The sequence below is a fragment of the Xiphophorus couchianus genome, chromosome 2 (assembly GCF_001444195.1).
Source record: "Xiphophorus couchianus chromosome 2, X_couchianus-1.0, whole genome shotgun sequence".
Taxonomy (NCBI): domain Eukaryota; kingdom Metazoa; phylum Chordata; class Actinopteri; order Cyprinodontiformes; family Poeciliidae; genus Xiphophorus; species Xiphophorus couchianus.
In genome coordinates, this window is record NC_040229.1 from 17346404 (window position 1) to 17374207 (window position 27804).

Here is a 27804-nt window from a genome sequence, read left to right on the forward strand (position 1 = left end):
CAAATCCAACTACCTGATGCAATAATTCACACTACACGATTTTTTTGCCCCGATTTTCTCCTTACAGCAATCTTTCAAGTAGGCCATTCTAAAATTGTCCTTACGATTTCATAACCGATCATCCTGTAGTGTGTGACGTGTTACGGTAGATCGTCGCTCCGATCTAAATCAGGGGTTTTCCCCGACTGAGCTTTAACTCAGCCTGTTGAATGTGACAGGTAGCCAATCAGAAAGCGCGGATTCTCCTCGGAGTTTTCTGAGGGGAATCCCAAACAGCTGACACGGCGCGACCCGAAGTCCAGCGGACATTGGAGATGATATGGAAACAACATTAATGTTTATTCAACATTTTGTGCAAAGAATATAGAAATGACAAGGGGAGGAGTTGGAGCGAAATTGCTACCGCAGTTGATAAAACCCGTAACGTTTCAGCTGTTCTTCGTTAACGTGAGGTAAATAGGTTGTAATGATTTTCATTCAGTCAGGACTTTACGCTGACACTAGCCACATATGCATTGCAGGTAGATTGTAGTAAATCATTGATTAATGCCCGGTTTTTTAATTAGTTAACTAAACTTGTAGCCATTATTTTGTGCCCATTGTTGGACACCACACGGCAGGAACGAACCGTTTTAACCAGGACTTCTGTCGGCTATTGTGTGGTCTGTCAGGTTTTGACAATCTGCCGACAGATCTAAGATCGTGTATTGTGCGTTGGGCTTTACACTAAGGAAATGAGGAAGGGAGGGTCAGTGGAGAGCACCGGAGTTGAGCCTTTTTTCATTCAGTGTCAATAACAGAAAGAGAAAAAGGCCGGAAGAAACGATAAAGCCGATAATTAAAATTAGGTCGATAGTTTTAATTTATCGTGCGATTAATTGATTTATTGTTTATCGCGACAGGCCTATGTACAAGTCTTGTAAAGAACCCTCTTTCTATAGCAGCTAATTTAAAAGCTATCTTGGGAAAGGAGAGTTTCAAAAAGGCACTGAGATCTACATGATTTTTAGCCTGTCAGCTGTGTGTGCACAATTATTAGACAACTATTTTACTATAATTTTTAGGTGCATTTTCTAACTCTAAGCATTTAAATGTATCCAACTTGAATGAATTAAGCATACAAGGTGTTTATCTGTGTAATGAAGGTGTGATGTAGGAAGATCAATGCAGGTTGTGCATAATTATTTTCTCACTGCAAATTAAAAAAAATAAAATTGCAATTTAAAAATGACCAAAAGTCTCTCAGTGAGAGGCAGCACTCTTGAAATCACTAAGATGTTAGAGCATGATCACAGAACCATCAGACATTTTGCTGAAAATAGTCAATAAACATGTTGAGAAAAAAAAGGATTAGAGGAGAATCAAGCTTGAATTTACCAGGAGCCTATTCATCTTCCAGTTCTGTCATCTTCCATAACTACAACGCACCTGGACCGCCCGCAGGTACGAGACGTTCAGTGCTCAAGACTGGGCCAAAAAATAGATTTTTCAAAGGTTATTAGTTATATGTTGAAAAGAAATATTGGAAAGTTTTTCTAACATTCCACCTGGATTTGTTTCACAGTTGTATTTACTAGCATCATTTTTCATTTTAGTTTTTAAAATGCTTGAATTTGCATGTAGTATTAGATTTTCATCTGCTGACATCATATAAAACATTTGATTAGAGTTTTTGATCAATTTGTACTCAAGTAGGCTTTTTATAAAATACTGTTTCACTCACGTCGTTTCTTGGTCGCCTACTTTTTACTTTTACTTGAGTAAATATGAAGTATTGCTGCTTTTACTTGAGTCATTTCTGGGCATTAAGGCATGAATTAATTAAATAACTTCTTTCCTCCAGTGCTGAAGATGACAAAATATTAGTTACTGAACATGAAGCACTATGATGGGAGCTCCTCTGGTTAAAAAGGAAAAAGCTTCACAAGAAAACGAGGCTCATAATTTATTCTTTTCTATACATACAAAATCCATATAACCAACATGTCTTTTTTTTTTTTAATTCAGTTTGATTCTTGACATTAACAGACAGCAGTACATTATTAATTTTTTTTACAAATGCAAAAACTTACATCAAACTTAAAGCCCCTTGATTAGCTCTGTGTTCCCAGTTAAAAAGTTGAAGGAAAAAGAAAAGACGTTGAGTGAAGAAAGGAAAGCGAGGCCAAAGTAAAGGGGAATGAAACACTGCTAGAATAATCTTTGAATTCAGCTGTAAGGAGCTAAAGGGAAAGAAACAGCTCTTCAGTCAGTTTGACAGAGAAAAACAAGCATCCAACTCTCATTTCTGACCTCCAGCCGTGTCTTTGGTTCTCACTCTGACACCCGCTGAATATAATCACTGATAGCAGGAGAGCTACGACAGCTGGAGGCTCGTTTTTATGCATCAGGGTTACCAACAAAAACCATCGACTAAGAAAAGACAACATGGGCGTCTTAGGATAGCGCCACCGTTTGGCGAGCATATTTATTTGAAAAAGACGATTAGAAATAAACAAGAGAATTCACCCTCCCATCACATAGACACGGTTTGAAACATCTTTAGTTCACACATTATTTTGACACTTTATTTTTTTTCCTCAGTTTCCGCTGAGAACACTTATTTTGTTCAGAGCAACTCGCTCTTGGGAGATTCTGTGCAAACATTCAATGCATATTGATACAGTAAACTTTTCATATATCTTATTTTTATATATTTCTCTATAGAACATACTTTCTGCAATTTATGGCAGCACTGTCACACATACGTTTGTCCCGGGAGACAAAATTAGACACTAAAGACAACTGCACTGCTTTGAACTTTTCAGATTTTTTTGTCTTTTAAGAATGCACGATACATCTTCCACGTTATTACTTTTATTCAGTTACTGTACGTGTTGAATATCACGTTATTTACAAACTTATCTTAAAAAGTCCAAATCTGCTTGAAAAGTGACTTTCGTTTCCTCTGTAAATGTCAATCAATGCACTTAGTAATTATAAAACTCAGCCCTGAATAATAAAACAAACAGAAACAAACACCAACAGAGGCATCTGAGCATACAAAAAAAAGGGCCGTCGGTATGTGGGCTTTAAGGAACTCCTTTAGAAACTTTGGATGAGGATCAGTTCTTACATCATGCCATAGCACCAGTATTACAGAGGCGGAAAAGCCTCTGCATTTAGGTCCTGTACTGATCTCTGTGCATGCTCCAAGGCCACGAGAACGTTCTCAAAAAAAAAAAAAAGAAACATTGCATACCTCATAAACAAGTGGACGCTGTGTGCAAAACCATCGAGAAATGAAAGAAAAGCTTTTCTAAATCCTCTCCTCGGTTATAAACATAGTAACTAAACTCAGATCTTCTGTGAAAGGTTGAGCCTTGATCCCCCTCTACTGCCACTGACGACGCAGTAACGTACCGACACTAGGACATCAGGAGCTCTTCTAGTTAAAAAGTGGCATTTTGATGGCGCTGCAATGGGTAACGCGAGACTGAAAACAAGGCCTCACCTCCGAACTCGACTCCACCCTGCTCCCTTTGGGTGTAGCAGCTCCCCCAGAAATAAAAAAAGTGCTTTTCTGCCCGTGTTCCCCTTTTAACATGAAAGGCTTGAGAGATGAATAAAAGAGGTAAAAGCCTGAGACAAAAGTGCCTCATGAAGGTCAGTTCCTGCTGGAGGTAAGGCTTTGTGAGGCTCCCTTCTTTCATCTGGAACATCTTTTACAATGCGGCTACGCTAAAAGATAAAGATCGCCCCACTGTGTGTGCTTTAGTTCTCCTCCCTCATTTGCACTAAATAAAACATGTCTTCATAGTGTTGCTTTGTGAATTTCCTTATTTTGATGCAGCCAGCCTGACCTCAGAGTGACATAAGAGACAGAAAAGCACTTCAGTTTCCTGGAAAACTTGATGCAGGGTGGAGAAGATGAAGCCTCGGCCGGCTCTCTTCTTCTCGGATGGAGGTCGGGGTTTCCTGGGCTCCGCTTGCTCAACTCCAAAGTCAGATTTGTCAGCATGACTCCTCCAGCGCATTGACGACCTGTTCCAGGATGTCAGGGCAGAAGTCTGCGATTTGCTGGAGAACTGAATTGGCAAACTCCTGCAGCTCCCCGTTCTCCTTCTCACACACCTCAGTCTCCCGTTTCAACTGGAAACACAGAAAAATAAAGGATAGTGTTTGAGTTTGTTTAACTCCCCTGAAAGCAGCAGCCCTGAGAATGTTTTAGTGAGTTATTAGCTAAACTTTTACATTTTAAACAGCTCTTTAAAACCTTTTCAGCTCCTCAAAGATGTGGCAAATATCCAGATCCAGTCCAAAGTCTCATTTAAAAAAAAACAAAAAAAACTCAGATACTGATTTCAGCTGCCTGTGATTTTTATGTCACGGACATAAAGTCTGGACCTGCTTTCCACAATTTGTTACAACAGCCTGTTTATGCCAAATAGAGAAGCATAGAGAGGAGCTGAAACACTGGGCACTAAAATATAAGATGTTCAAGACAAAAGGCCAAAGTTGTGGGAGTAGGAAACCTGAGCAAAATCAGAAAGGAAGGATAGGAAAAAACTAAGTGTTATTTTAAAGTATAAAATAGACAAAACTCAGCTATTAAAAGTTTAAAACCAGTGATCTTCCTGGACTGAAGTTTATTCAGTTTTGCATGTTTGACACTTGAAAATGTTAATAACTTAGTGGCGATTTTTCAGAATGTACACCAAGTAAAATACAAACGGAAAAGAAAATCTCAGCTTGCCACATTGTTTTAGAGATATTTTCAGCATCAAGGTGTGCTTTAATTGGAGATGCTGCCATGGCAACTGAAAACTATTTCAACAGGAACTCTTTTTGTCACCACCTCAAAAAAGTGACTTAAAAATAATTGAAAAGCAGGAAGACACTGAAGATTAAAATGATTAATAAAAACTGATGCAAAACTCAATTGTTGTAGGATGTTTTAGTTAGCACATTGAGTTGTTTGGTGGCTATTTATTTAGGGGTAACAGAAAAAAGGGGGTAGAATACTAAAGAACTGCATAGTTTACAAATTTGCTTTGGTTAAAAAAATAAAAATGTAATTAAAACCCATATAATTATTCCATCCGGGCTCATTTATGCATTAACCTTTATTGATCTGTCAAAATAAAAATCCAACTGAAACACATTAAAGATTGTTGAAATGTTAAAAATTTTGATATTTTTTTTTTCTCCCAGCACCTGTTCGTTGCTCATTTTCTGAAGTTCCTCCTCCCAGTCTTCAGGGTCGCTGTGGTGGTAGTGAGACGGAGGCGTGAGCTGGCTGAGGATGCTGGGGTCTCGGTCGTGGCAGAGGTCTGTCAGGTGGGCGATGTAGAGTTTGAGCTTACTGCGGTTCTGGGACAGGACAAGAAGAGGGGGTATCATCTGTAGAGAGGAGGAAGAGGAAAAGTGTCAGAGGAAGCATTTTTGTTCTCATCCAAGATGACAGAAGAAGAGTTTTGATCCGGTCCAAGTGCTTGCACACGATGAAGCTGCAGTGGTCATAATTCAGCATGCATAGCTATCTGTCCCTGACAGCTTTAGTATCATCATAAAAACAGAAAAATTCAGTGAGTAAAATTTATAACAAATAGCAGCATAGAAACTGCATGCAAATTTAAGACTCTTAAGCTGCACGAGCAACACACAACAAATGCTTCCATTCTCAAACAATGTGACCCAACATCAAACAATATGAAGAGCACCACAGATGAATGAAGGAAAAACAAAATCAACATGCTGGTGGAGAAGGTGAAAGGTTTGGCTTTCTTTATACGAGCTCACCCTTCTGAACAAAAAGTTTGTGAAAGAGAGGGGAGGGGCATAAGGCAGGCTACGCCCAGATACCCTCCTCATCATCCTGGTAACCACGAGGTTAGCCAGACGCAGCATTAGGAAGAAAAAACGTGGTTAGCACACATCGACACAAAGAACCGTCTGCTGCCTTTACATGGCGTCCACCAGTCCGACCTTCTGGACAGACGCTTCAGAGAAGATCTTTTCAGCGACTGAGATGTTGTCAAATCAGATCCGGGTCAAATAGATTACCTGATCTGGAGAGGGTTTGTGATTTGTGTGGTCGTGTGCAGCCTTCAAATGATCATCTTCGTAGTTGTCGGCCATCAGCTTCATTCTGTTCTGAGTCTGACGATTAAAAACAGAGGAAAGTTCAAAATATCAGAAGTGACATTTTCTGACTCCATCTTAAGAAAACATGGCTGTTAATATGAGCACTGCTTTTTATAAAATGTACTACAGATGTTTCTTTTTGATGAGAAATCAACTAGTAAATATCTGAGAAGCCATAAAACAATAACAGCAGCAAAGTGCATGAGAGACTCACTTCAGTCACTTTGCTTTGTGCAGGGAGGTCCAGGATTTCTATGCATTTCTTTATCTAAAAATACAAACTTTATAAACTTGAAAAAATAATTTTCTATGAATTTATGCTTGATAAAGGCTGGGTTGAAATATAAAACCTTTATTTTTATAGGTTCTATAGAAACAAAAACAAAGGAAGGAAAAAATAACAGATGTAAGGAAAAAAAGGAATTAATTGACTTTTTCAAACACTTATTTTCCTTTTCTACACTTCTACATCTGGAAAATACTCAAACTGAACTTCCCATTTTTCAAATTTTTTATGAAACCTGATCTTTCTGTTCAGAAAGTGATGCACTGGTCTGAAACAAAATCATTTACAGCTGCATTTTTTTCATAAATAGAATGTAAAAGGTGGGCTTAATATTATTTTGTGGCTCTCTGTAACCTGGTGACATAATGTGGAGGTTCAAGTGAAGAAAACCCTAAAGCTGTTTTTTTTTATTACTCTACTTATGCACAACAACCAGACTTGTAAGAGAATGCATAAACAATGAAGCCAAAGTACAACTTACTACAACAACTAAACAAATAAGTACATTATGGAAGTAATGTTTGGGAGAAAGAATAAAATACACCAAAAGATATGCAGACCTGTGGTCATATTATACAGCATATTTTTGTTTTTTTCAGTTATTACTGTTGATTTTCTTACAAACAGCTTCATCATTTGACACAGAGGTGACCCTTCTAATAAACGCCGGGTGAAACTTCAGATGAATGTACAAACGCAGGTCTCCCTGATCAACTCCTGTCTCCACATGTCACATCTCCCCTTCCTGATCCCAGATGGCGTTTCCCCACCTGCTGCTTGAGCTGCTGCACCAGCCTGTCCTTCTCTCGCTTCAGCTGAGCCACCTCGTCCTGCGTCTTCTTCTTCTTAGAGGACGACAACTCCAGCAGCGCGATGTTAGCATCCTTCTCACTGATGGCGGCCAGAAGGGCCTCCTGCCTGTTTGATGTAGATGAAGCAACAGGATGCTCAGCTGTACAAATAGCTCAGGTATATTCTATTATTTATAGCACAAAGCCAGCATGCCGACTGGGAAAAGCCAGAAATGGATGACATTTTACTTGATTAAGGCGGCAATCAATAATCTACAGTCTATACCACCCTGTAGAGTTAGTAAGTGTGTGTCAGTCAGTGTGTGTGTGCGTGAGTGTGTGTGGGTCTTACTTCATCTCCAGCACCTCCTCCAGGTGTTTCCTGCGCTCAGCTCTCAGGGTTGTCAGGTGGGCCTCCTTCTCACACAGAGACTGCTGGGTAGAAGCCAGCTTGGCCCTCATGGACTCCAGCTCCTGTTTCACCTTCTCCATGGCACCCAGCAGCTCCTCCATCTGGAAACACGCACACACACACATATATACCTAGAAATCAACGGTTGTCAAGTGTCAAGCATTTTTCCAGCAAATGACACTTACAGGGGTTTCTAAGTGATAAATGGACTGATGAAAGGGAAGGACAGTTGTAGAATCTGTTTTCATTACCTACTAAAGTAAACAACTGTTACTAGCAAACAAATATACAAGCAGTTGCATACAGACTGGAAACAGTTTTACTCCAGGGTGCGTTAAAGGGACAGTTTAGATCGTGTGAAGTGAGGTTCTGTAAATGCATTTCCCTACCTGTGGGAGAAAGGAGTCATACTGCTGTGAGGAAGACTAACAACTAGTCAAACAGCTGTCACAGTTTTAGCAAATCAAAACAAGGGCAAGTTTGTGAAAAGAGTGGCAAGAGGGCGCTTTGTGACCTGAAGACGGTACATTTTTTACAGCTGTTTTATGAAGAGACCATCATTGACTAATTTAAATCTTCTTGCAATGGAAAGTATTCATCTTTTATTAACCGTTTGTTCAATTAATTTTAATTTCATCAGGTGTCATTCATACCTCTGATAATTCAGGGTTTCTGCAGGTTTCACCAACTCCAGTTTAAGAGCTTTTTAAAAGCCTGTTGAATCGAATTTAACACATAGTGTGACATCACCCTGATTTAAACAATTCACAATAAAGTTAATTTATAGTTACAGTAAATAATAATAATAATTAAAGCTGCAAGCAGCCTCGGGCGGCCCTCGCAGCAAGCGCCGCTCCGGCCTATTGGCCACCGCGGGGGTTCCAGCCACCGCAGAAGCTCTCGCACGGTTTCCAGAGCCGCAGCCCGCTCGCCACCGCAGAAGCTCTGCCGCAGTTTCCAGCACCGCCGCCGCTAGCCACTGCAGAAGCTGTCGCGCATTTTCCCCGCCCGTCCACCGGGCGACACGCGTGAATGCGTTCGGCGGCGCTCCCCGACGACTGTCAAAAAATCTGGTGCAGATCGGTCGATGCATCGAGGAGATACAGCCGATGTATTAACTTAGGGGGCGCAGTGGAGTCAAATTAAATTTCAAACCCGTTGGGCTCTTTAGAGGTGAACAAAGGTCATACATATCAAGTTTGGCGCCAATCGGATGATCTATGTGTGAATTAGAGCCAAACGTATGCATATGGCGAGGGACTGATATTCGCCATTTGGCCACGCCCACACGGTTCAGCCAGCAGCGAGCATTGACAGAGTTTATCATCCGTATCATCTTGATTAGGTCAAGAGAGCCATAAACAGAGCTTTAAAGGAAAAAAACGGCACTTCCTGTTCTGGGGGGGCGGGGCTTAGATGACGTCATAATATGATGACGTAGGATCGACGGGCATCCCACCAGGATCACTCAGGCCAAGTTTGATGCAGCTCGGTCAAAATATGTGGAATGTAGAGGCAAACGTATACGAACGGCGTTGCCGCCATTGAAAACTCTTGGCACTTTAAAACAAGCGAGACCAACTTCCTATCTGTCATCCAACACAGAATCACCTTGATTAGGTCAAGAGAGCCATAGATGAAAGTTTCCAAGGAAAAAAACAGCACTTCCTGTTCTGAGGGGGCGGGGCTTAGATGACGTCATAATATGATGACATAGAATTTTCAGGCATCACACCAGGATCACTCAGGCCAAGTTTGGTGCAGCTCGGTCGAAACATGTGGAACCTAGAAGCAAACGTATGGCATCGGCGTTACAGGTCACTTCGCCACGCCGCCACACCCAGCTGCTTCATCGCAGCCGGTCAGGGCTTGAATCCACAACACACCAACATGTCTTCTGTCTCTGGACACAGTTTCATGTTGATTAGGTCGAAAGGCTAACATAGCGACCGTTCACAGTAAAACATGACACTTCCTGTTCTCAGGGGGCGTGGCCTAAGCGATGTCATAATTTCACCACAGGGTCTTTTAGGACACCTAATGATGATCAATCACTGAAAGTTTGGTGTCTCTGTGAGTTTCTGTGCAGGATATATAAGAGTTTCGTGTTTCATGGCGAGTAGGTGAACTTTGACCCCTGGCATCCCCCCTTCAGCAAGCTCATACAGTCACCAATTTGATAACTTTAAATCAAACATGCCTTATGATCAGACTGACCGAGTTTGAAGCCGATCAATCGAAATCCCTAGGAGGAGTTCGATCAAATGCAAAGGCTGTAAACGGCCACAATAGGGCCCAAAATGGACCTTCAATCCAAAATGGCCGACTTCCTGTTGGGTTTAGAGCATGGCTCTAAGAGACTTTTTTGTACGTCCTGACAAGATACACATGTGTACCAAGTTTCGTAATTCTAGGTTAAAGCATGGCTTGGGGCTGTTCATTTAAAATACTCTAGGGGGCCCTATAGAGAAATTAGGCCACGCCACCAAATTTTGTTATGAATTTCTGTCGGCAGGTGGATAAGGATCCATCTTAGTGAGTTTGGAGCAGCTGGGCCCGAAATTGTGTAATTCAGAGCCAAACGTATGGCAACGGCGTTACAGGTCACTTCGCCGCGCCGCCACGCCCACCTGCTATGTCAAAGCCAGTCGGGGTTGGAATCCTCAACACACCAACATGTTTTCTGTCTCTGGACACAGTTTCATGTTGATTAGGTCAAAGGACTAAGATAGCGACCGTTCACAGTAAAACATGACACTTCCTGTTCTCAGGGGGCGTGGCCTAAGTGATGTCATCATTTGACCATAGGGTACTGTAGGACACCTGATGACGATCAATCACTGAAAGTTTGGTCCCTCTATGTGTTTTTGTATAGGAAATATAAGAGTTTCGTGTTTCATGGCGAGTAGGTGAACTTTGACCCCTGCTAACCCCCCTTCAACATGCTCCAAAACTCACCAATTTGATAACTTTAAATCAGACATGCCTTATGATCAGACTGACCAAGTTTGAAGCCGATCAATCGAAATCCCTAGGAGGAGTTCGATCAAATACGAAGGCTGTAAACGTCAAAATCGAGGTCAAAAATGGACTTTCAATACAAAATGGCCGACTTCCTGTGATAGTTGGCTTATAACATTAAATGTAAGTTCTGAGTCTTTTGGTGAGCTCTACAAGTGTACCAAATTTCATGTCTCTACGATGAAGTACGTTCATACCATTGTGTCAACAGAAAATTGCTAGTTGCCACCGTTGAGCAATTTATTTTGCGATTTTTGTGACAACCTTAAAATTCAAAATTTTTTAATTTTCTAGTCGCGACCGCCAAGTTTGGTGAGTTTTTGAATATGATAAAGCCCCAAAAAGGCTCCTCTTTAGGGGGGCAGAATCGTAATAATAAGAAGAAACAGTACAGATACAATAGGCCTTCGCAGCGCTTTGCTGCTCGGGCCTAATAATAATTCTAACAATAGTAAATCAAAGACATTTTGTGATATGGTGCTCTTCTAACTTTCCCAGACTGCCAATAGAAAAGTTAATGAGAAAAAAAACAATATAGGAGATGCGCTGCAATTTTCCACAAGCAGATTTGTCTGAAGGGTTTTTCTGCCCTAGGTGATTCCCAGAGAGAGAGGGACAACACTGCAATCTGGTCTGTCCAGTTTCTGATGAAGCCATTGTTTTGTTTTACAAAAGACGTTTAGTAGAAACGGTTAAACTTAGTGTCGGCAGGTCGAAGCCTCACAGAATAAGGAATCGAAAAATCAAAAGATCTGTGCATCTCTTAAAACAACTCTGAAAATATTCATATATTAGTCCATTATAAATGTCCAATAAACTCTTAAGGTTGTTCAGATTGTTTTCTCAACCAATCTCAGTGAAGGTTGTTGGAGCTGCATCAATCCGACTCTTCAGCTGTGACGTTTCTATAACAGGTAAGGAAACTTCCTCTGATAACCTCACATATTAAATATCCAACTATCCCTTTAACCTCTGAATGCAACTGAACAGAGATCCAAGCAATCAAAGAAAGAAAAGAAGACCAACATTAATGCAGCGATGAAGATCGACTAAAATAACCCTTCCACATCAGCAGCAGTCCTCTTTATTGTGTTCAGAAGTGCCTCAGATATTTTAGCAACGTTTGAAACCTGGAGGGGGACACGGCTGGGTGGAAATCTGATCCGGAGGGGTGACAACAAACATCCTGCCAAAGCAAATGAGATGAGCTCTCAAGTGTTTTTTTGTTTTTGTTTTTCAAGAATTCACCAAACTAGAGAAAAGTTGAATAGTTCATCTTCATTCACTGGCCAACTAATGAATACAGTGCCGCACAAAGGCTTTCATACCCAACAAACTTTTCCACATTATGCCAATGCTACAACCACAAACCTTAAACATGTTTTGGGGGTTTTGTGTGATGGGACAACAAGAAAGAGAAACGATTGTCAAGTAAAAGCTTGATTTCAAAGTATTTTGCACATAAGAAATCTGAAAACTGCATATATAGCCAATCTTCATGAGACATTACTTTATAGAACCACCTACGAATGCTGAAAAAAGCACTACCGCAGCATGATACTGCCACCACCATACATTCTCATAGGAAGGGACAGTTTGATGTGTAGGGTTAGTTTTCCACAGCGCAACATTTTTGCATTTAATTTAGAAATTGATTATTCTGACAATTAATCGGATAAAACATTTATCACATTCTGCACATTTTTTATTTAACCAAGTAAGCCTTTTTTGTACAACATTATAAGAATACATTAAAAGATGGAAACAAATAATTAATTTCTGTTGTTAAATTAAAAAAATATGAACCATGTTATTGCCTAAAATGCAATAACAGCATTCCTCTAGTGAATACTTGATAATTTATAGCAAAACAATGCACATGCAGCATCAACATGTGGAAAGCTCAGCCCTTCCTGCTTGACTTAAACAGTGCTTGACTATTTTTTCTATTAATCAATTAATAATTGGAAAGAAAAAGGAGCTTAATAGCAGATTTTGTATGTATAGAATTTGAACGAGGTAAAGCTATAAGTATGCCACTTGAGGTCAAAGATTCATCTATCTCAAGCGCCAAATGTATGTATTTTCTGTAGTTTTTTACTTCATTGCTGTTCTGAGTATGCTGTTCTTTCAGTAAATGACCTTTTTTTAAAGTCTGAATATATCCAATTAATGATTCACCACTTACTAAATTAGTTGACAATTATTTCAACAATCAACTAATACGATTAATTGTTTCCGCTCTACAAGACACTGAAGTTTGTGGTTGAGTCATGATAAAATATGGGAAAATCCAAGAAGCATGAACACGTTTGCATTGCAGTGTAAGTGAACCCTCTGCCTAGGAACATTACTTTACAAGCAAACAGCAGGTAAACATAATCCCATCTACATGGGCTGGAAACGACACAAACACTTTACAAATCCATGCAGTCTGAACATCAATCTGAAAGCTTCCACACAGACCAAAAAACAACCTCTAGAGAAAGCGTTGCACGAGACTGCATGACTTGTAGAAGTGTTGTTTTTAACGGAGCTGCTGATCACTGATGGAGATCACACACACTGGACTCGTACCTTAGACCACTTAAAGTGGGAGAGGTTGGACTCATGCATTGGTTTGAGTGAGTGCTTCGGAGAGGCGGTTGTGTAGCAGAAAGAAGACAAGAAAAAAAATGACAAGCAAAGATAAAGGAACTGAGGAAGAAGAGGAAGCCAGAAGAGAGGAGGCAGGACAAAGAGAGTGATTAACACCACGCAGGTGAAAGAGAAAGACTTCTGGAGGAATGTTTAGAAATGTAGCAGCGGCTGCTTCTGTTGGTTGACTAATACTGACTTGTCTCTCTTGTGTGTGTGTGTGTGTGTTAGTGTGTGTGCTTAATTACCTGTTTTTCCTGCAGCGATCGAGCAGCCTCTTCCTGCGCCAGCACCATCTCTCGCTCAGCAGTGATTTGAACGCTCTCCCTCAGAGCCTCCTCCAGCTCCTCAATGCGCTCTGATTTCTGACGCAGAGTGTCCTTCACACCAGCGAAGATTTTGCTTTGTTAGACGCCGACGCGACGTCACAGGGTGCATTTCCTGCAGACTGCATTCAAGCCCAAGCAATTCAGAAACAAGCCTCACCTTCACCTGCTGGGACGATTCGGACAGGTTGTCCTCCCTCTTCCTGGCCTCCTCCATCAGTCGAGCATTCCTGCTCTTCTCCACCTGCTCCTTGTGCTTCAGGGAGGCCACCTTTTTCGTCTGGTCCTTCATTTGCCTACAAAGACAAAATATGCTTAACTCCTGCAAAAACACCGACAGGATATCTGATATTTAAATCTAAAGCTGTTAAATACTTTGCTAATTATATGGCGAAAGTTTCTTTGCACAAAAAACCCCCAGATTTATTACATGGACCGCCCTTTTTATCTTTACGTACATTAAATACTTCATATTAAAGAAGTTATGGGTTTAAATATAAACAAAAAATTAAATACCTGCTGACAGGATGACCAGGAATATGACTTTTTTATGAATTAATGATCATGTAAATACACATAGTAAAAGCTCAAATATAATGGTTCAGTATACTTTGTAAAGAATAAAACGGTAAAACAAAAAGAACATGCAAATCTGACATTTGATGGTTTTCAGCAAGATTTTAACAATTTCAAAATTTTGTATTTGCACAAACATCTTTGCTTCTGTTCCGTTTTTGTGACATTATGAATAATTATGAACACCATAGTTGGGTTTTATTATCCATTTTTAATCCCTGCTGTCTGAAAACTGGTTTATGATTTTGCAGTGAAGTAATGAGCAAACTTTTGTCATTTGTTCATTTTCTCTTAAATTTTGATACAATGTAAACAATAAATATATATCTAAAAAATACTTAAAACATACATCTCAGATGATCAGAAATAAATTACAATTAACTTTAGATCACATTATGAGCAGTGATACCTTCATTTAAAAAAACAAAACAAAACAAAAAACCGGTGAGTTTATATTCTTTCCCAAGCATTAAAAACCAAACCCAGTTCAAAAAGTTTGGATTCAGTTTGAAACCCAGAGCTAAGCATCTAGAAACTAAAAAAAGGTGTTGAAATAGTCCATTTTACATTCTGAATATTTATCTGTGAACAACTGATTAATAAGGGACAACAACTAATGTTTTGATGTGGTAAAAACAAACACAGATCACCTAAATATAAATGAATATAAACATTGAGAAATTCAGATTTTTATATTTTACATAATGGAATAAGGAATAAAAGTCTGGAAATCTCTGTAGAATGGATAATGATCAAATCTAATTTCATTCTGTTTTAGTCAGATGAAGGATGTAAATAAAAATTATTTCCAGATTAAAACAGACGTACAGGAACATGGTCTAATGAAAAGTTTACTCTAAAATTGTGTACAAACAGATCCTTACAGTTGCTTTGGCAACATTTTTCCTCCAGTCAACAGCATCAATGTCAGATTTGATTTAAAGTTAAAACCAGAGAAGGATAAAGGGGAATCATGAACATAAATGTAAAGAAGAGCCCAGTAAAAAAAATAAAGAGAAACAGAAGGAGGGAGGAGGAAAGAAATAAAAGATAAAGAGAGAGGGGAGTCAGGCAGATAGAAAAGAGCACGTACTAACCTGGAGGCCAAACTGGTGAGGTAAGAAATGTCCAGTGCAAAGAAAGCAGTAAAGAGAAAAGAGACTCAGGCTAAGAAACTGAACATATGGAAACATTAGGAAGGAAGAAAAAGAGGAACATCTGATAATTCAATTTTTTTTTAGAAAGAGACGCTAAAAATTAGCAAGTTAAATGAAATGCTGAATCAGAAATATGCTGCAGAACTAGAAGATGCATGTCAGCTTGCATAGATCTGAGTGACTGGGACTTAAAACAGCCTCTCGTCTGAATGTGAACATGTGTTCTCGTCGCTCTGACCACCTGGAATCAAACTGAGAAACTCCAGCTGGGACAGGCAGAAGCTTCATTTGTGTTCATCAAACACCACAGATAACCCACCTCTCCAGCTCACTGATCTTTTTGTCCTTATCGTTCTTCTCGTTCTCCATTTCTCTAAGTATCTCGAGGAGGCGGTCCACCTCCGCCTGAGCCTTTCCAGAATCCTCCCTGTGTCGGACCACTTCCTGTTCCAGGTTCCTGATGCGCTCCGCCAGCTCTGTGTTGGCTTGAGCTTGCAGTGCCGCATTTTGAGCCTAACAAGAATCACATTCATGTCAGTAAGAACGAACCAGATGGTTATTCACACTGCTGCACAATTCTCATTTTTTGATTAAATAATTTTTTTTTTGCTTGGTCGTTCACACTAATTAAGATCGCCTGCAATGAGACTTCTGTTTGAAAGGTTTACGTCCCCAAAGCGACCTGCATGTGCAAAAGAAGAACGTTGACATCACACAGCAGCACATTGTTTACATAAGTAACAATGGGTGGAGTCGTTGAAGGATCAATTCTAAAGTTTATTCAGCAATGGGAGCAGACAGATTTTCACATACTTCTTACATAAGTTCGTAATTTTAAGCCCTTGTTTACATTCTGATTTACTGCGTCTGGCTTTTTTTGAATTACGATGCATCTGACTGTTCAAGCACTTTGAAAACAATCGGATATGTATCTGATTTAGTTCCACTTTTGGAAGTACCAAAGATCTTATATTTATGGGGATGAACAGATCAGAAGCAGATCGTTGAGACTGCGATGAAAAAGCCAGATATAGGTTCATATATGGGCACAAAAGCAGATTCGAGTCACGCTGTGATTTGTTAGCTCACTCTCTTTAGGTGGTTCTCCAGTTTGAGGCACTCCTCCTTCTTCTGCTCCAAGGTTATTTCCAAACTCTTGAGTTTGGTGTCTTTCTTGAGTCCTGAAGAGGCTAGAGATGAAGCGTGCTCCTTCAGGTCCAACAGAGAGGTCTGCACGCAAAAGAGAGATTTGAGATAATCAAGCAGGAGGAAACTGAAAACACAATGACTCATCTAAAAAAGAAAGATGTTCTGTGTGTATTTTTAGAGTCCCAGCAGAACAGAGAGTGTTCCTCCATCTGTTCCTCACCTCTCGGTCTGACAGGTCTCCCTGCAGTAAGCTCAGCCTCTCCTTCAGCTCTTTCAGTTCCTTCTTGGAGCAGTCTAGCTCCTCCGTCTTCTCTCGGTCGTCCCTGTCCCGCTGCTCCTTCAGACGCTCGATGATTCGCTCCTGAAAACACAAGAGAAACAATCAAAAAGACCTTTCCACATAAAGGTGGAATTACAGCAGCCGTCCGGAAGATGTAAACGTACCTTTTCCGCAAGAGACTCCTCCAATGTTGTGAGCGCCGTGTCTGTGTTTGAAGTGTCTGCCTGCAAGGACTTCACCCTCTCCTTTAAGCTGCTCATCTGCTTCTCTTTGTCCCTCAGCTGCTCTTGCAAGTTCTCAATCTGCAAAGCAAATGCAATGTCAGTGAAGCAGACATCCACCACAGGAGGCACACCGCATGGCACATTTTTAACTTTACCTTTTTCTGCAGCACATTAATTTTGCGCTCCTTAACGTCCAGCATGTCCTTCAGGTCATGGATTTCTCCGTTCAGGGTTCCCTTCTCCTCGGACATTTCTTGGATCTGCTTGCTCTTCTTATTCAAAGTTGCCTCCTTCTCCTCCAAGCGCAGGCGTAAGGCATCAACCTGGCAAAACAAATACAACGTGCATTAAAAAGAATTTACCAAATAATGAGCGATTGGTTTCTTTTGGGCTTTTGTTGTACTTCTGTTTGTAAGATGGCAGCACGCTGCTCCTTGGCGGTGAGAGACTCCTTGAGGACTTCGATGTGCTGTTTGCTGTCTGAGAACTGGTTAGTTAAGGTCTCAAGCTTAGTCTGCAAACCCAGCAGCTCAGAGTCCTTCCTGGAGAGATCCTGCTTCACCTGCTCCATCTGAAAAACAGAAAGAATTTAACTCAGGAGACTTGGAGGACAAACTTTTATATATCTGAGCGAAGCTAAATCGAACTGGTTCCGTCTCTCACCTTGTTTTTCATGAACTTGGTGTGACTGCGGTACACCTCCATCTGTTTCATCTCTTCCTGCCGCTCCTCGCAGCTCAGAAGTCCGTTGGACTTCATCATGAGTAGCTCCTCCTCCATGTCCCTCAGGCTCCGCTCCATGGAGTTGATTTTTGCATCCTTGAGTATTTAAAGTTGGTCACCAGTGGAAGCACGATGTGGCGAAGCTGATTGCTTAGAAACAGTTAAACTCTCACCTTCATGTCAATAACAGTCTGTAAAGCCTTTGTTTTGGTGGACTCTGGAGTTCCTTCGTAGCGACGATGAAGCTCCTGCTGGATCAGAAATGTAAAAAAGGGATTTTACTTGAAAAAAACCCAACATTTTTTAAAATTAGCTGGAAGATGTTGGAAAATATACAACAAATGTGCCATTTAGAGTCAGGATCGCTGATGTGGGCCTTACCTCTCTGAGGGCGGTAATCTCTCGATCTCTCTGGTCCAGTAAACTCTCCAGGTGATGCCGGTGCATTTCTGCATCAGCCAGCCTCCTGGTCCTCTCCTGGTCTTCCTCTGACGCTTTGGCAGATGGAGCTGTGTCTCACACACACACAAGCAAACAAAAACACACAGATAATCAGTGAGCATAAGCATAGTGGGACAGTTTTTGTCCAGTAATCAGATAATCAGTTCAAACATAGACAAGAAAGAAAAAATTATGTCTAAGACTTTTGTAATTCCAAACTTTTACCGTTTTTATGTCTCTGGACAACAACTAGATTTATTTTATGAAACACACCTAAACGTCTCTAAAACCCACCTTTGCTCTGCAGCATCTCCAGAAGCTTTTTGATGGACTCGTCCCTGGCGACCAAGGTTTGCTTCTGTGTGTCAATCCTCAGCTCCATCTCTTCCAGCGTCTTCCTCAGGAGGAAGAGCTCCTTGGCCTGCCTCTCGTGTTCAGCATGTAGCCTCCGGTAGTTCTCTTCCGTGGGTTCAGATGTGAGGGCCAGCTCCCTTCCCTGGCTGGCGGGGTCTTGCTGGAACAGCTGGTTCAGGTCCCTCTGGATCCTCAGCTCGTCCTGAAGGGCTTGAACAGTCATCTGGAGGTGCTGGGGGCAGACATGTCCATTTAGGCTTCATCCACCTTCATTAAAAATATTTTTTCAATTTTGTCATTTTGTGAAAATGCAAAAATATTTGGTGTGTTTCGTCCCTTAAAAAGACGACCAAGATTTTTGAAGTAAAAAACTAAAAAATTAAGGCTGGTTCTGTTCTGGCAACTATTCTAACTGATCATCCTCTTCATCATGAGACTGTTATAAAACAGAACATCTTCAGTCAGAGGCTATCTGACTGAAGAACTGGACGATATGACTGGAAAACATATCACTATAAGCATTTCATATCCGTCAACATGAATAATTGTCGTTATTGATAATTACTGATTAGTTTTTTGTTTTAAATATCTGAAATTTTACCAAACTGGATGTTTGACCCTTCCTTTTTTATCCACAATTTTCACTTCACATCGTTGTTTATTTTTAAGCAGTTATGAAACACAAAGTGAAACCTAAAACTGCTGCTGTGCCAGTTACTCAACAGGTTGTTGCCAGGTGACCAAAGAGTGAGTTAGTTGCTAGGTAACCAAGAGTGAGAGAGTTAGTTGATTCCATCAACCTTTCTTAGCTGGCAGGGGGAGATTACCACCGTGTCCCATAGAATAACATTCAAAAGGATAATTTAGTGGTTTTTTTATGTAGGCATTTTAAAAAAATAAAATAAAAGATTGAGATGACAGAACATTGTGCAAAGTTCAAAATAACTTTTCACACTTGGTAAAAGGCATTCTGTAAAAATAGTTTCAATGTTATTTGAAGCTGTACTTAAATAATTATGATTGTCACTTTTTCATTGTTGCATATGTGTTTTTATTTTATTCTATATACGTTTATAAATCAACTGATAAAGGATTGATTGTATTCTTGGGTCACTTTATGTATTTTTCTATTGGGCTTTTGCTTTTCCTGAACTGTTTTTTTTTCTTAATATCTTTGATCTGTATTTTAACTGTGTAAAATAAACTAAACTAACACAAGGTAAATGAGAACTGATGGTATTATCATGTAAAGACATGGTAATACCTATCTGTTCAACTATTTTCTATACTAACTCCATGCAGGGGTTCTGGTGCCAGATGTCAATGAACAGGAGGTGCGGTACCGGTTACCATGACAATATGACTGTGTCAAATTCTGTTTAAAAATATCTTTTATCATACGTTTAGCCCTGCCTTGACTGATTCCTCTTTCTGGGTCTCGCTCTGTGGACAGTGTTGCATTTCTTGCCCTGAGAAATACAAGAGGTGAAACACAATCGGCCCAGTGTAGTGTTGCATTGTTTGCAGCATCTGACGCCACGGCACTTGGCAGAGCTGCTACGAGGCCGTAACACGAGGCAGTGTTACGCTCTGGTCTGAACCAGCTGCGAGCGTTTTTCAGAAGACCAAACAAAAAGAGAAGTCAGTGTCTGGCTTCATTTTTCTCCGTCGTCCTGACCCCTCCCTGTTCCCTTCCTTTGTCAATCCGTCCTTCACCCTCCACCAGTGCACATCGCTCTCCTCCCGACTCACTGTCCAACACCTTCCACACACACTCCCTTCTCCTCCTGCCTATCCTCTCACCAACCATCCCTTTCCATCACCCTCCTTGCACCGTGACTAAGGCTGACTCACTGCACCGAGCCACCACCGCCCCGCTTCTCTCGCTGATATACCTACACACACACAGACATACACACCTTCTCCCTTCCTCAGTCCCCATATTCTCACCCTCACTGCCTGAGGGGAGAAAACAGTCAGGTGTGTGAGAGAAAACACACATATACGCCACCTAAACTCATCTTAACACCAAATTATATTTGCTATTTTGCTAGAGAAGCAAAACATGATTTGGATGAAATTAAGTACTCAAATAAACATAAGTAACCGCAAAAGAGAGGAAGAATTGTACACAAGCAGCAAATATGAAACTGCAAATATGCTCATTCAGTTGGGCCTCCTTCCAGGACGACGCCTGCAGTTTACCACAAAGCCGTAATCAGTGTCCGTGCCTTTCTGTGTCTCCGTGCATGCCAGCGTGGGAGGCGGAGGCAGACGTTTGAAAGCTGACATCTTTAAATTAAAGCACCCGCTGATTAGCCCTGCGCTGGTCGGGCAGAACTGGGAATTAGTCTGGAGCAGGATTCTGTGAGTCAGCAGGGGCGAAAGCAGCGAATTACACAGGAGGTGGCCCATCCATTAACAGTCACAGTTAAACAAAGACGATTTGTCTTCGTTAATGAAACCTAATTTCCACAATCCTGACAACAAAGGCTTTTTTTTTTTTGCTTCAAATGTGTTTGTTACGTTAGCATTATTAAATACATCACTCTGGCTGATGTAAAATTCCTACTGCATACTTTAAATATAAAATTTTTAAATATTAAATTTTAGAATCAGGATTCTTAAGTAAGTTCATAAGTTATCAAATGTAGTTGTAAAACTGTGTGATCTTCATATGAGGAATAGGTGGTGCTCCTTTCATTTCTATAACATGACTGTATTCATAGTTATAAAATTACGTTTACTGGAGACTAAGAAAAGATGCAGGAGCAGCCTTTAAGCCAGCTGACCAGCAGTGCAGAGCGGCAGAGTGCTCCTCTGGGCTTCGCGTAGCCAGAGTGAACTCCACTTGCTTTGACACTTCCTGTATTTTCTCATTAAAAGACTGCAAGCCAGAGGAAAGGTACATTCACACTACACATCTGAGAAAAAATGTAATAGATCCCAACAGCTGGGATCAATACATCATATTCAGCATAACGCACATTACTAAAGTTATAGATCTACGGTTTTTGTTGCAGCTTGTCTGCTACGAAGATTACATCAAAGTTTGAAAAGGTTTCAGTTTTAAAAGACACAAAAATCTTATGTCATACAATGCATAAAGTATTTTTAATGAGATATTCAAATGAGATAAAAGTGTCACTAACTGCTTTTCTCCTGCTCTATGAAGCACTGCCCCTCCCCCACCTGTTGCTGCAGACCACCAGATGATAAAAGAAGGCTGCTGTCATTTTGTCTCAGTTTAAAAGAAAAACTAATTCAGCTGTTTGAAAACTAAGCGTGCACTGATTGCAGTTTTCTGGCAATCGGTGCAACCGATAGGTGAGGATTTTCACAAAGCCTCACTTACCGACTCCAATTTTGGCTGATGCTGATTTTTTTTGTCTGAAAAATCACTAATCATAGCAACAAAGTTGCTAAGTTGGCAACAGTTGGGTGACAATTGTTAATCATACACATGCAGGCGTCACTTTGTGGACGGGTCAGCCTGTCAGCCAGCTTTCTCTCAAAAAGAGGACAGAGGCCGATTTCAGACCTTTTTTGGAAGTAGATAAGTTCAGTGGATAAGATCGGTTTCAGATGCAAGTATTGGCCGATTGCCCAAAATTAAGGAAATCAGGGCCGATTTATTGGTGTACACCTATTAGAAATATTTCCAGTGATGAATTTAAAAAATACATACTCCGGCCCTTAAGAATTTGAGCAAAGCTACAAAACTTATGCAAGTTTTACACTTTATTTTTCCCTTATTCTGAATAAAAACAAATCTTATAAATATCATAACTGTATTATTCAATATTATAGACTTCTGTGGCAAGTAAATTACATTAAGTCATGTTTTGGATTTTTGTTTTAAATTTTGTGTAAATATAATGAAACATGGGGCGTGCCGTTGGTTAGCGCGACCCATATTTGGAGGCCTTGAGTCCTCGACGCGGCCGTTGCGGGTTCGACTCCCGGACCCAACGATATTTGCCGCATGTCTTCCCCCCTCTCCTTCCCCGTTTCCTGTCAGCCCACTGTCATATAAGGGACACTAGAGCCCACAAAAGACCCCCTGGAGGGGTAAAAAAAAAAAAAAAGATATATATATATATATAATGAAACATTAGTATTATTTTTACCCAAGGCCAACATCATGTAAGAATCTCACACCTGCAAATAAATGGGTAGCAAAAAATATTGTTAAAGCAGAACTTAAAGCATTAACATCCATTTATAGATGGCAGAAAGCAGCCAGGCTGTTTTTAATATAGATTCATTTTCTGCGTTTTCTCTGCTTGTGTTCTTAGACTTTGTATGAGCCGACCAGCTGTGATCAAAACATCCCATAACTCAGAGCAAAAACATCTTGTTCAACACAATGCAGGCATCTAAAGTCCTACATCCACACAACTGCATCTGTGACTACCACTACAACACACATACACACACACATTAAATAGGCCTTAATGCTACATTTTATTATGCTCACCACTTCCAGCACTTTCCAAAGCACACGAAAATGCTAATGCACCATTAAATTTTACATCCCTTTCATCTACAAAGCATGAGAATATAGCTGCACGTAAGAGGATTAACTAGATGTTCAAAACCAGCTTTTAAACATATACATGGGGAGAATAATGAAAGTGAAAGCCGGAACACTGACTGAAATGTTTTTTCCCCATCTTAAAAAGTGATGATTTGAAGCAGAGAAAACGAACTTGAGATCAGAGACTGAAACGCTCACCTGTGCTTCATCCTGAATAACGCGATACTGCTCCTTCCAAACGGCGATCTTGGAAGCTTCGTCCTTCCTGAGGGCTCGCTCCTTTTTCAGTTCCGGGCTCCAGAAGGTTTTGATGGAATTCATGGAGGAACTCAGCTTGCTCTCCTTCACTTCCACTTCTCGCCGCAACAACTCGTTCTCACGCAGAACCTGACAGAACAGAGTAAGGTGATAAGCTCATCCAGATAGCTGTTGTTCTTGATGGAAGAAATCTGCAAACTGGCAGAAGAACTCTGTCACTAACAATTAGTTCAGAAATCGATTATTAAGATGATTAATCGAATAAAAAAAAGGCACAGTCTACAGATTTTTCATTTACCCACTTGAGCCTTTTTTATACAATATTAGCAATACATTAAAAGATGCAAATAAGACAAAAACTTTTTAAAAGAAAATGAACATTTTATCACCTAAAATGCAATGCCATAACCTTCCTTTAGAAAATCTGAATCGAGTGAAGCTAAAACTATGACAATTGAGGAGGTCTGGGTAGGAAAAATATGTTTTTAATTTGTATGATTTTTTTTTTTTTTGCAGTTTTGGATTAATTACTGATCTGAATATGTTATTTTTGTCTGTCTGCATATTCAAGACAACAATTAATTAATTATTAAATTAGTTGTTGATTATTGAAATAATCGATCAATTCTGATTAATGGTTTCAGTCCTATAAAATACCTCTTTAAGTTGGGCCTGCAGGTCGAGTATGGTGTTGTCTCTGGCCTGCCTTAGAGAGTGTGGCACTGTGGAGGCCATGTGGTGGTCCCCGAACGCCAGCGCATCCCCTGCCATCATGCCTGCTGGCAGCACTGAGTTAGCAGGCACTGTGGTGGAGATATTGGGAGTGCTAGCAGCCACGACTCCACCGCTGCTTCCTCGCGATCCGTACGTCACCCTTTGTCGCCCTGCGGCGGTCACCGTCACACCACTTTTGGGTATGTGGTCGCCCGCCATGGCAACCTCGTTATCACTCAGGTACATGGGTCCTGAGGTGGCATACGCAGCATTGAGGGACTGGATGTTCTCCATGGAGAGAGTTTTCCCGCCCGCTCCTCCAGGACCTCCTCCGCTGCCGCCGGTGCTGTTGGTGCGTCGGTGGCCCATCCGAGGAGATCGAGGGAGGCGTGGTGAACGGCCGGATCCCTGATTACCACCACCGCCTCCGTCTCTTCCTCCACCGTTTTTGGCATCCCCTCTGCCAACAGAGCGGGCGCTACCGTACATCTTCTGCTAACTGAGAAAGAGCCAACAGACGAACAGATGTAGGTAAATCCTTTCAGACCTTGTGGCGCTGCCTTGAAACAGTCGAGTGTTGCCGATGATGCCGCTTCAACTGCAGGTGGTGGACACAATATTCATGATATTTTTAAAAAAGCCTGCTCCTCTTTACTTTAGGGACTGAAGACAAGACTTTCCCAGAGTTACAAATAAATCTGCAAACAGAAAGCAACCACTTCTCATAAAGTGCACATCAACACCAAAAAGTGACATTTTTAAATAAAACCAATGAGATATAAGTATAAAGTTAAGATCGCAGTATGACCATTGTGTTTTGTTGTCACATTGATATTCATGTAGCCTTTAATACATAGGTTTAAAAAAAAAAAAAAACTTTTGGTACTTTCCCCATTTATTCTACTTGATAAGTCTAATTTAGACAGAAATCTAACAATACCAATCTTCTTACTTTTATCATGTAGAATCATTATATCTACAAAGATATTTGGAGTGGTGGGTATTTATCTGAGCCGATATTATCATGGCAAAAATCAAGCTTCTTAATACTGTGCAGGTCTGTTATAGAGACTTTAGATTTTAGTACAAATTGGCAGGGACATTTATAGATTACGAAGTCACTCAGAAACACTAACCTTGTGCCTATATTTCAATATTCCCTAAACATATACCACTACAGTGACAACAGAAAGAAAATGTCTTTAGCAGATGTTTTAAGGTCTACGGTGTGAATAAGTGTAAAATTAAAATGTGTAATCAGCTAACTCATTAATTAAAATCTGGGTTACATGATTAGTTTCTGATCTAACAAGAAATAAGGCCCTTTAGGGACATCGTCAGCTGTAATTTTAATTTTGTAACCTTGGTGTAGCCCTGCTGGGATTAACAATAAATCATGACAACTCTACCTTTACCCTACTATAACTGGTTATAATTAAAGCTACACGTGTTTGTAATTACTCGACATTTTGCTTATCATACAAATGTAAATAATCCGAATATTGTTGTGCAATGAACTGACGCTTTAATTTAAAAGCAGCAGGGAGGGGAAAAAAAGAGGATTGTCCATGGTGGACGTTCAAGGGAGGAAAAAAATCATTTCCCTGCTGAGAAATGTTAATCCAAAATAGAAATATTAGCAAGTAAAAAATCGGTCCTGATGTTTTAATTTGACGACGTCCTATCTTGCAACGTTAAAATGTTATACACTAACGGAGAATTAGACATTTATTCATTCGCAACGACACGGAACATACAGCGGCTGCTTTGGAGACACCCATCTAACCATATCCATTTTCCTTCTCTTCGTTTTCAGCTTTCCTTCATTCTCAGGCTCGTCTACAAACCTATGAGCCTTGTAAATGCCTATTAAAGGCCAAACGTAAAGAATGCACACACCTAGTGTTAGCTCACTGTGACATATGGAGGCTACTCCAACCCAAATTTAGTGGTCAAGCTAAATCTCTATTTTCTACCGCTAACACAATAGCTTAAAGGTAAGAAAGAGGGGGACAGCCCTCTTCAATCAAAGTACCTTTTTCGTTGTCTAGTGGAGCTCAAATCGCTGCTGGAGCTCAGTCTTCTAGCATCCGGACAGGTGTGGTAAAAGCTGGCATTTTATGTTACATTTTTCGATGAACGGCTATCTGATTTTCCCATCTTTTTACCAGCAGTACTAGCGGCTCGGGAGAGCCAGGGCGCCTCAGTGACGTCAAGCTGTGCGCGTTCGCGAGAGCCTTTCTCGCCACGCTTTAATTTTAAACGCGCGGTCCCGACTGCACAGTGGTTTGGGATTGATTGAATGTGTGTGGACTGAACAGTAGATAACCTGGACACCCGGTGAAACAGAGAGTTATCTGTCGACTCTGACAAATGTTACGCATCTATATCTGTTGTCTTTGTGGGGCTGTGGCATAGGCTACAGTGAGCTATTACTAGTGTTAGTTTTGAGCGTGCTCACGCTCAAATATTACTAGAGAATTTTCTCCAACTTTATTACACAAGTACCACCTTTAGAAATCGAGGTTTTCCCATTGTCAACATATTGGCAGTTATTTTAGCCCTTCACTCAATTTTAGCCCTTCACTCAATTAATGTAACCCTAACTCCAACCCTAATTCCAGCCCTAATTCCAACCTTTCTTCCAAACCCTAATCCCATCCCTCCTTCCATTCTCAATTCCAACCATAATTCCAACTCTCCTTCCAAGCCTTAAACCCATTCCTCCTTCCAGCCTTAATTCCAATCCAAATTCCAACTCTCTTTCCGACCCTAATCCTAGCCCTCCATGCAACCCTCCTTCTAAACCCCCTTTTTAGCCCTGCTTCCAACCTTAATTCCAATCCCAAACCTTATTAATTTTAACCCTAATTCCAGCTGACCTTCCAAACCTATTTTGATCCCTAATAAAGATTTGTTTTCATATACTTTTAGCTGATACAATATTTGCATATTAAGTGAATTCATTTAGTTAGTCAACGTTTGAGTGATGGCATGAGGGCTAAAATTTTTATCTGAAATTATTTTAACTACATTTTACTAAAACCTTCTAAATTTAATCAATCATGCTAGTGATGGACAGTATGCAGTTGATAGTACTGCATGTAACATTAGCTTTTTAGCTAACATATTTCTGCTTATTACATTTCAGGTGTTTTCAAACTGCATGGAATATGTTGCTGTAGGTCAACATTCTAGTGCTATTCTAAATGGTATCATTATTAGTTTAGCTAATTTGAGCTTTTTACCAAATTTTAGCTTTGACATGGGCTTTTTCACACTGCATGTATAGTAGGTCAAGATGCTAGTCCTAATCCAGAGGCTTCAACTACTAACTTAGTTGAAGTTAGTATTTCAACTAACTTTAGCTTTTTAGCTAATTTTAATTTATAAACTCTTGTGACCTTACAGATTAGCTTTGTAAACAGTGTTCTGCACACATTTCTAATATTGTTTGGGTGAGATTTTTGCATTGACTTATTGCATTTATTTTTGCACTCCTCTTATACAGGTTTTCTATTTGCGCTTAGCAGATTTTTTGCTTTATTCTGCTGCTTCTGCAAGTCTTCTGTAGTTCACTTCAAATGCTTTTGCAATTTTCACTAAAAATATTCAGCTTAGAGCATTCACACTGCATTTTTGCAGGAAATGCAATTTCTTTTCTAGTTATACTGTTGTTTTGGAAGCACAAATTTTAAAGCTTTGACCTGTAGGTATCAGTTAAGGTTAGAACTGTTTTACAGAGCGGCTAGTGTTATTACACCATAAATATGTGTAAAAATATACATA

General features: G+C 40.3%; 1 protein-coding gene across 12 annotated transcripts; it reads right to left on the reverse strand.

The window, feature by feature from the left end:
* Positions 1 to 1931: 1931 nt before the first annotated feature.
* Positions 1932 to 26227, reverse strand: LOC114158992 (ELKS/Rab6-interacting/CAST family member 1). 12 transcript variants are annotated; one of them, XM_028041008.1, is made up of 22 exons: positions 26051 to 26227; positions 23959 to 24514; positions 23242 to 23430; positions 18444 to 18735; positions 18090 to 18217; positions 17882 to 17959; positions 17649 to 17804; positions 17389 to 17556; positions 17141 to 17308; positions 16926 to 17063; positions 16702 to 16842; positions 16422 to 16562; positions 15652 to 15845; positions 15273 to 15284; positions 13760 to 13895; positions 13522 to 13653; positions 13214 to 13267; positions 7556 to 7716; positions 7183 to 7330; positions 6046 to 6141; positions 5197 to 5382; positions 1932 to 4131 (listed from the first exon to the last, which is right to left on the reverse strand). In XM_028041008.1, the coding sequence occupies exons 2-22, from the start codon at positions 24502 to 24504 to the stop codon at positions 3994 to 3996; spliced, it is 3402 nt and encodes a 1133-aa protein (XP_027896809.1). In that variant the 5' UTR covers positions 24505 to 24514; positions 26051 to 26227; the 3' UTR covers positions 1932 to 3993. The 12 variants fall into 12 exon arrangements, with proteins under 12 accessions (XP_027896809.1, XP_027896817.1, XP_027896791.1 ...); XM_028041016.1 differs by having other exon boundaries at positions 17882 to 17956; positions 23959 to 24613; XM_028040990.1 differs by having other exon boundaries at positions 23959 to 24613.
* Between the last annotated feature and the right edge of the window lie 1577 nt (positions 26228 to 27804).

What these genes read in the sequence shown, in the direction of transcription:
- LOC114158992 (XM_028041008.1), bottom strand. Translation starts at nt 24,504, where the DNA reads ATGTACGGTAGCGCCCGCTCTGTTGGCAGAGGGGATGCCAAAAACGGT. An exon ending in GATCGCTGCAGGAAAAACAG is followed by an intron (nt 13,268 to 13,521) that starts GTAATTAAGCAC and finishes GCCTCTCCGAAG; the next exon opens with CACTCACTCAAACCAATGCA. An exon ending in CCCACTTTAAGTGGTCTAAG is followed by an intron (nt 7,717 to 13,213) that starts GTACGAGTCCAG and finishes GCGTGTTTCCAG; the next exon opens with ATGGAGGAGCTGCTGGGTGC.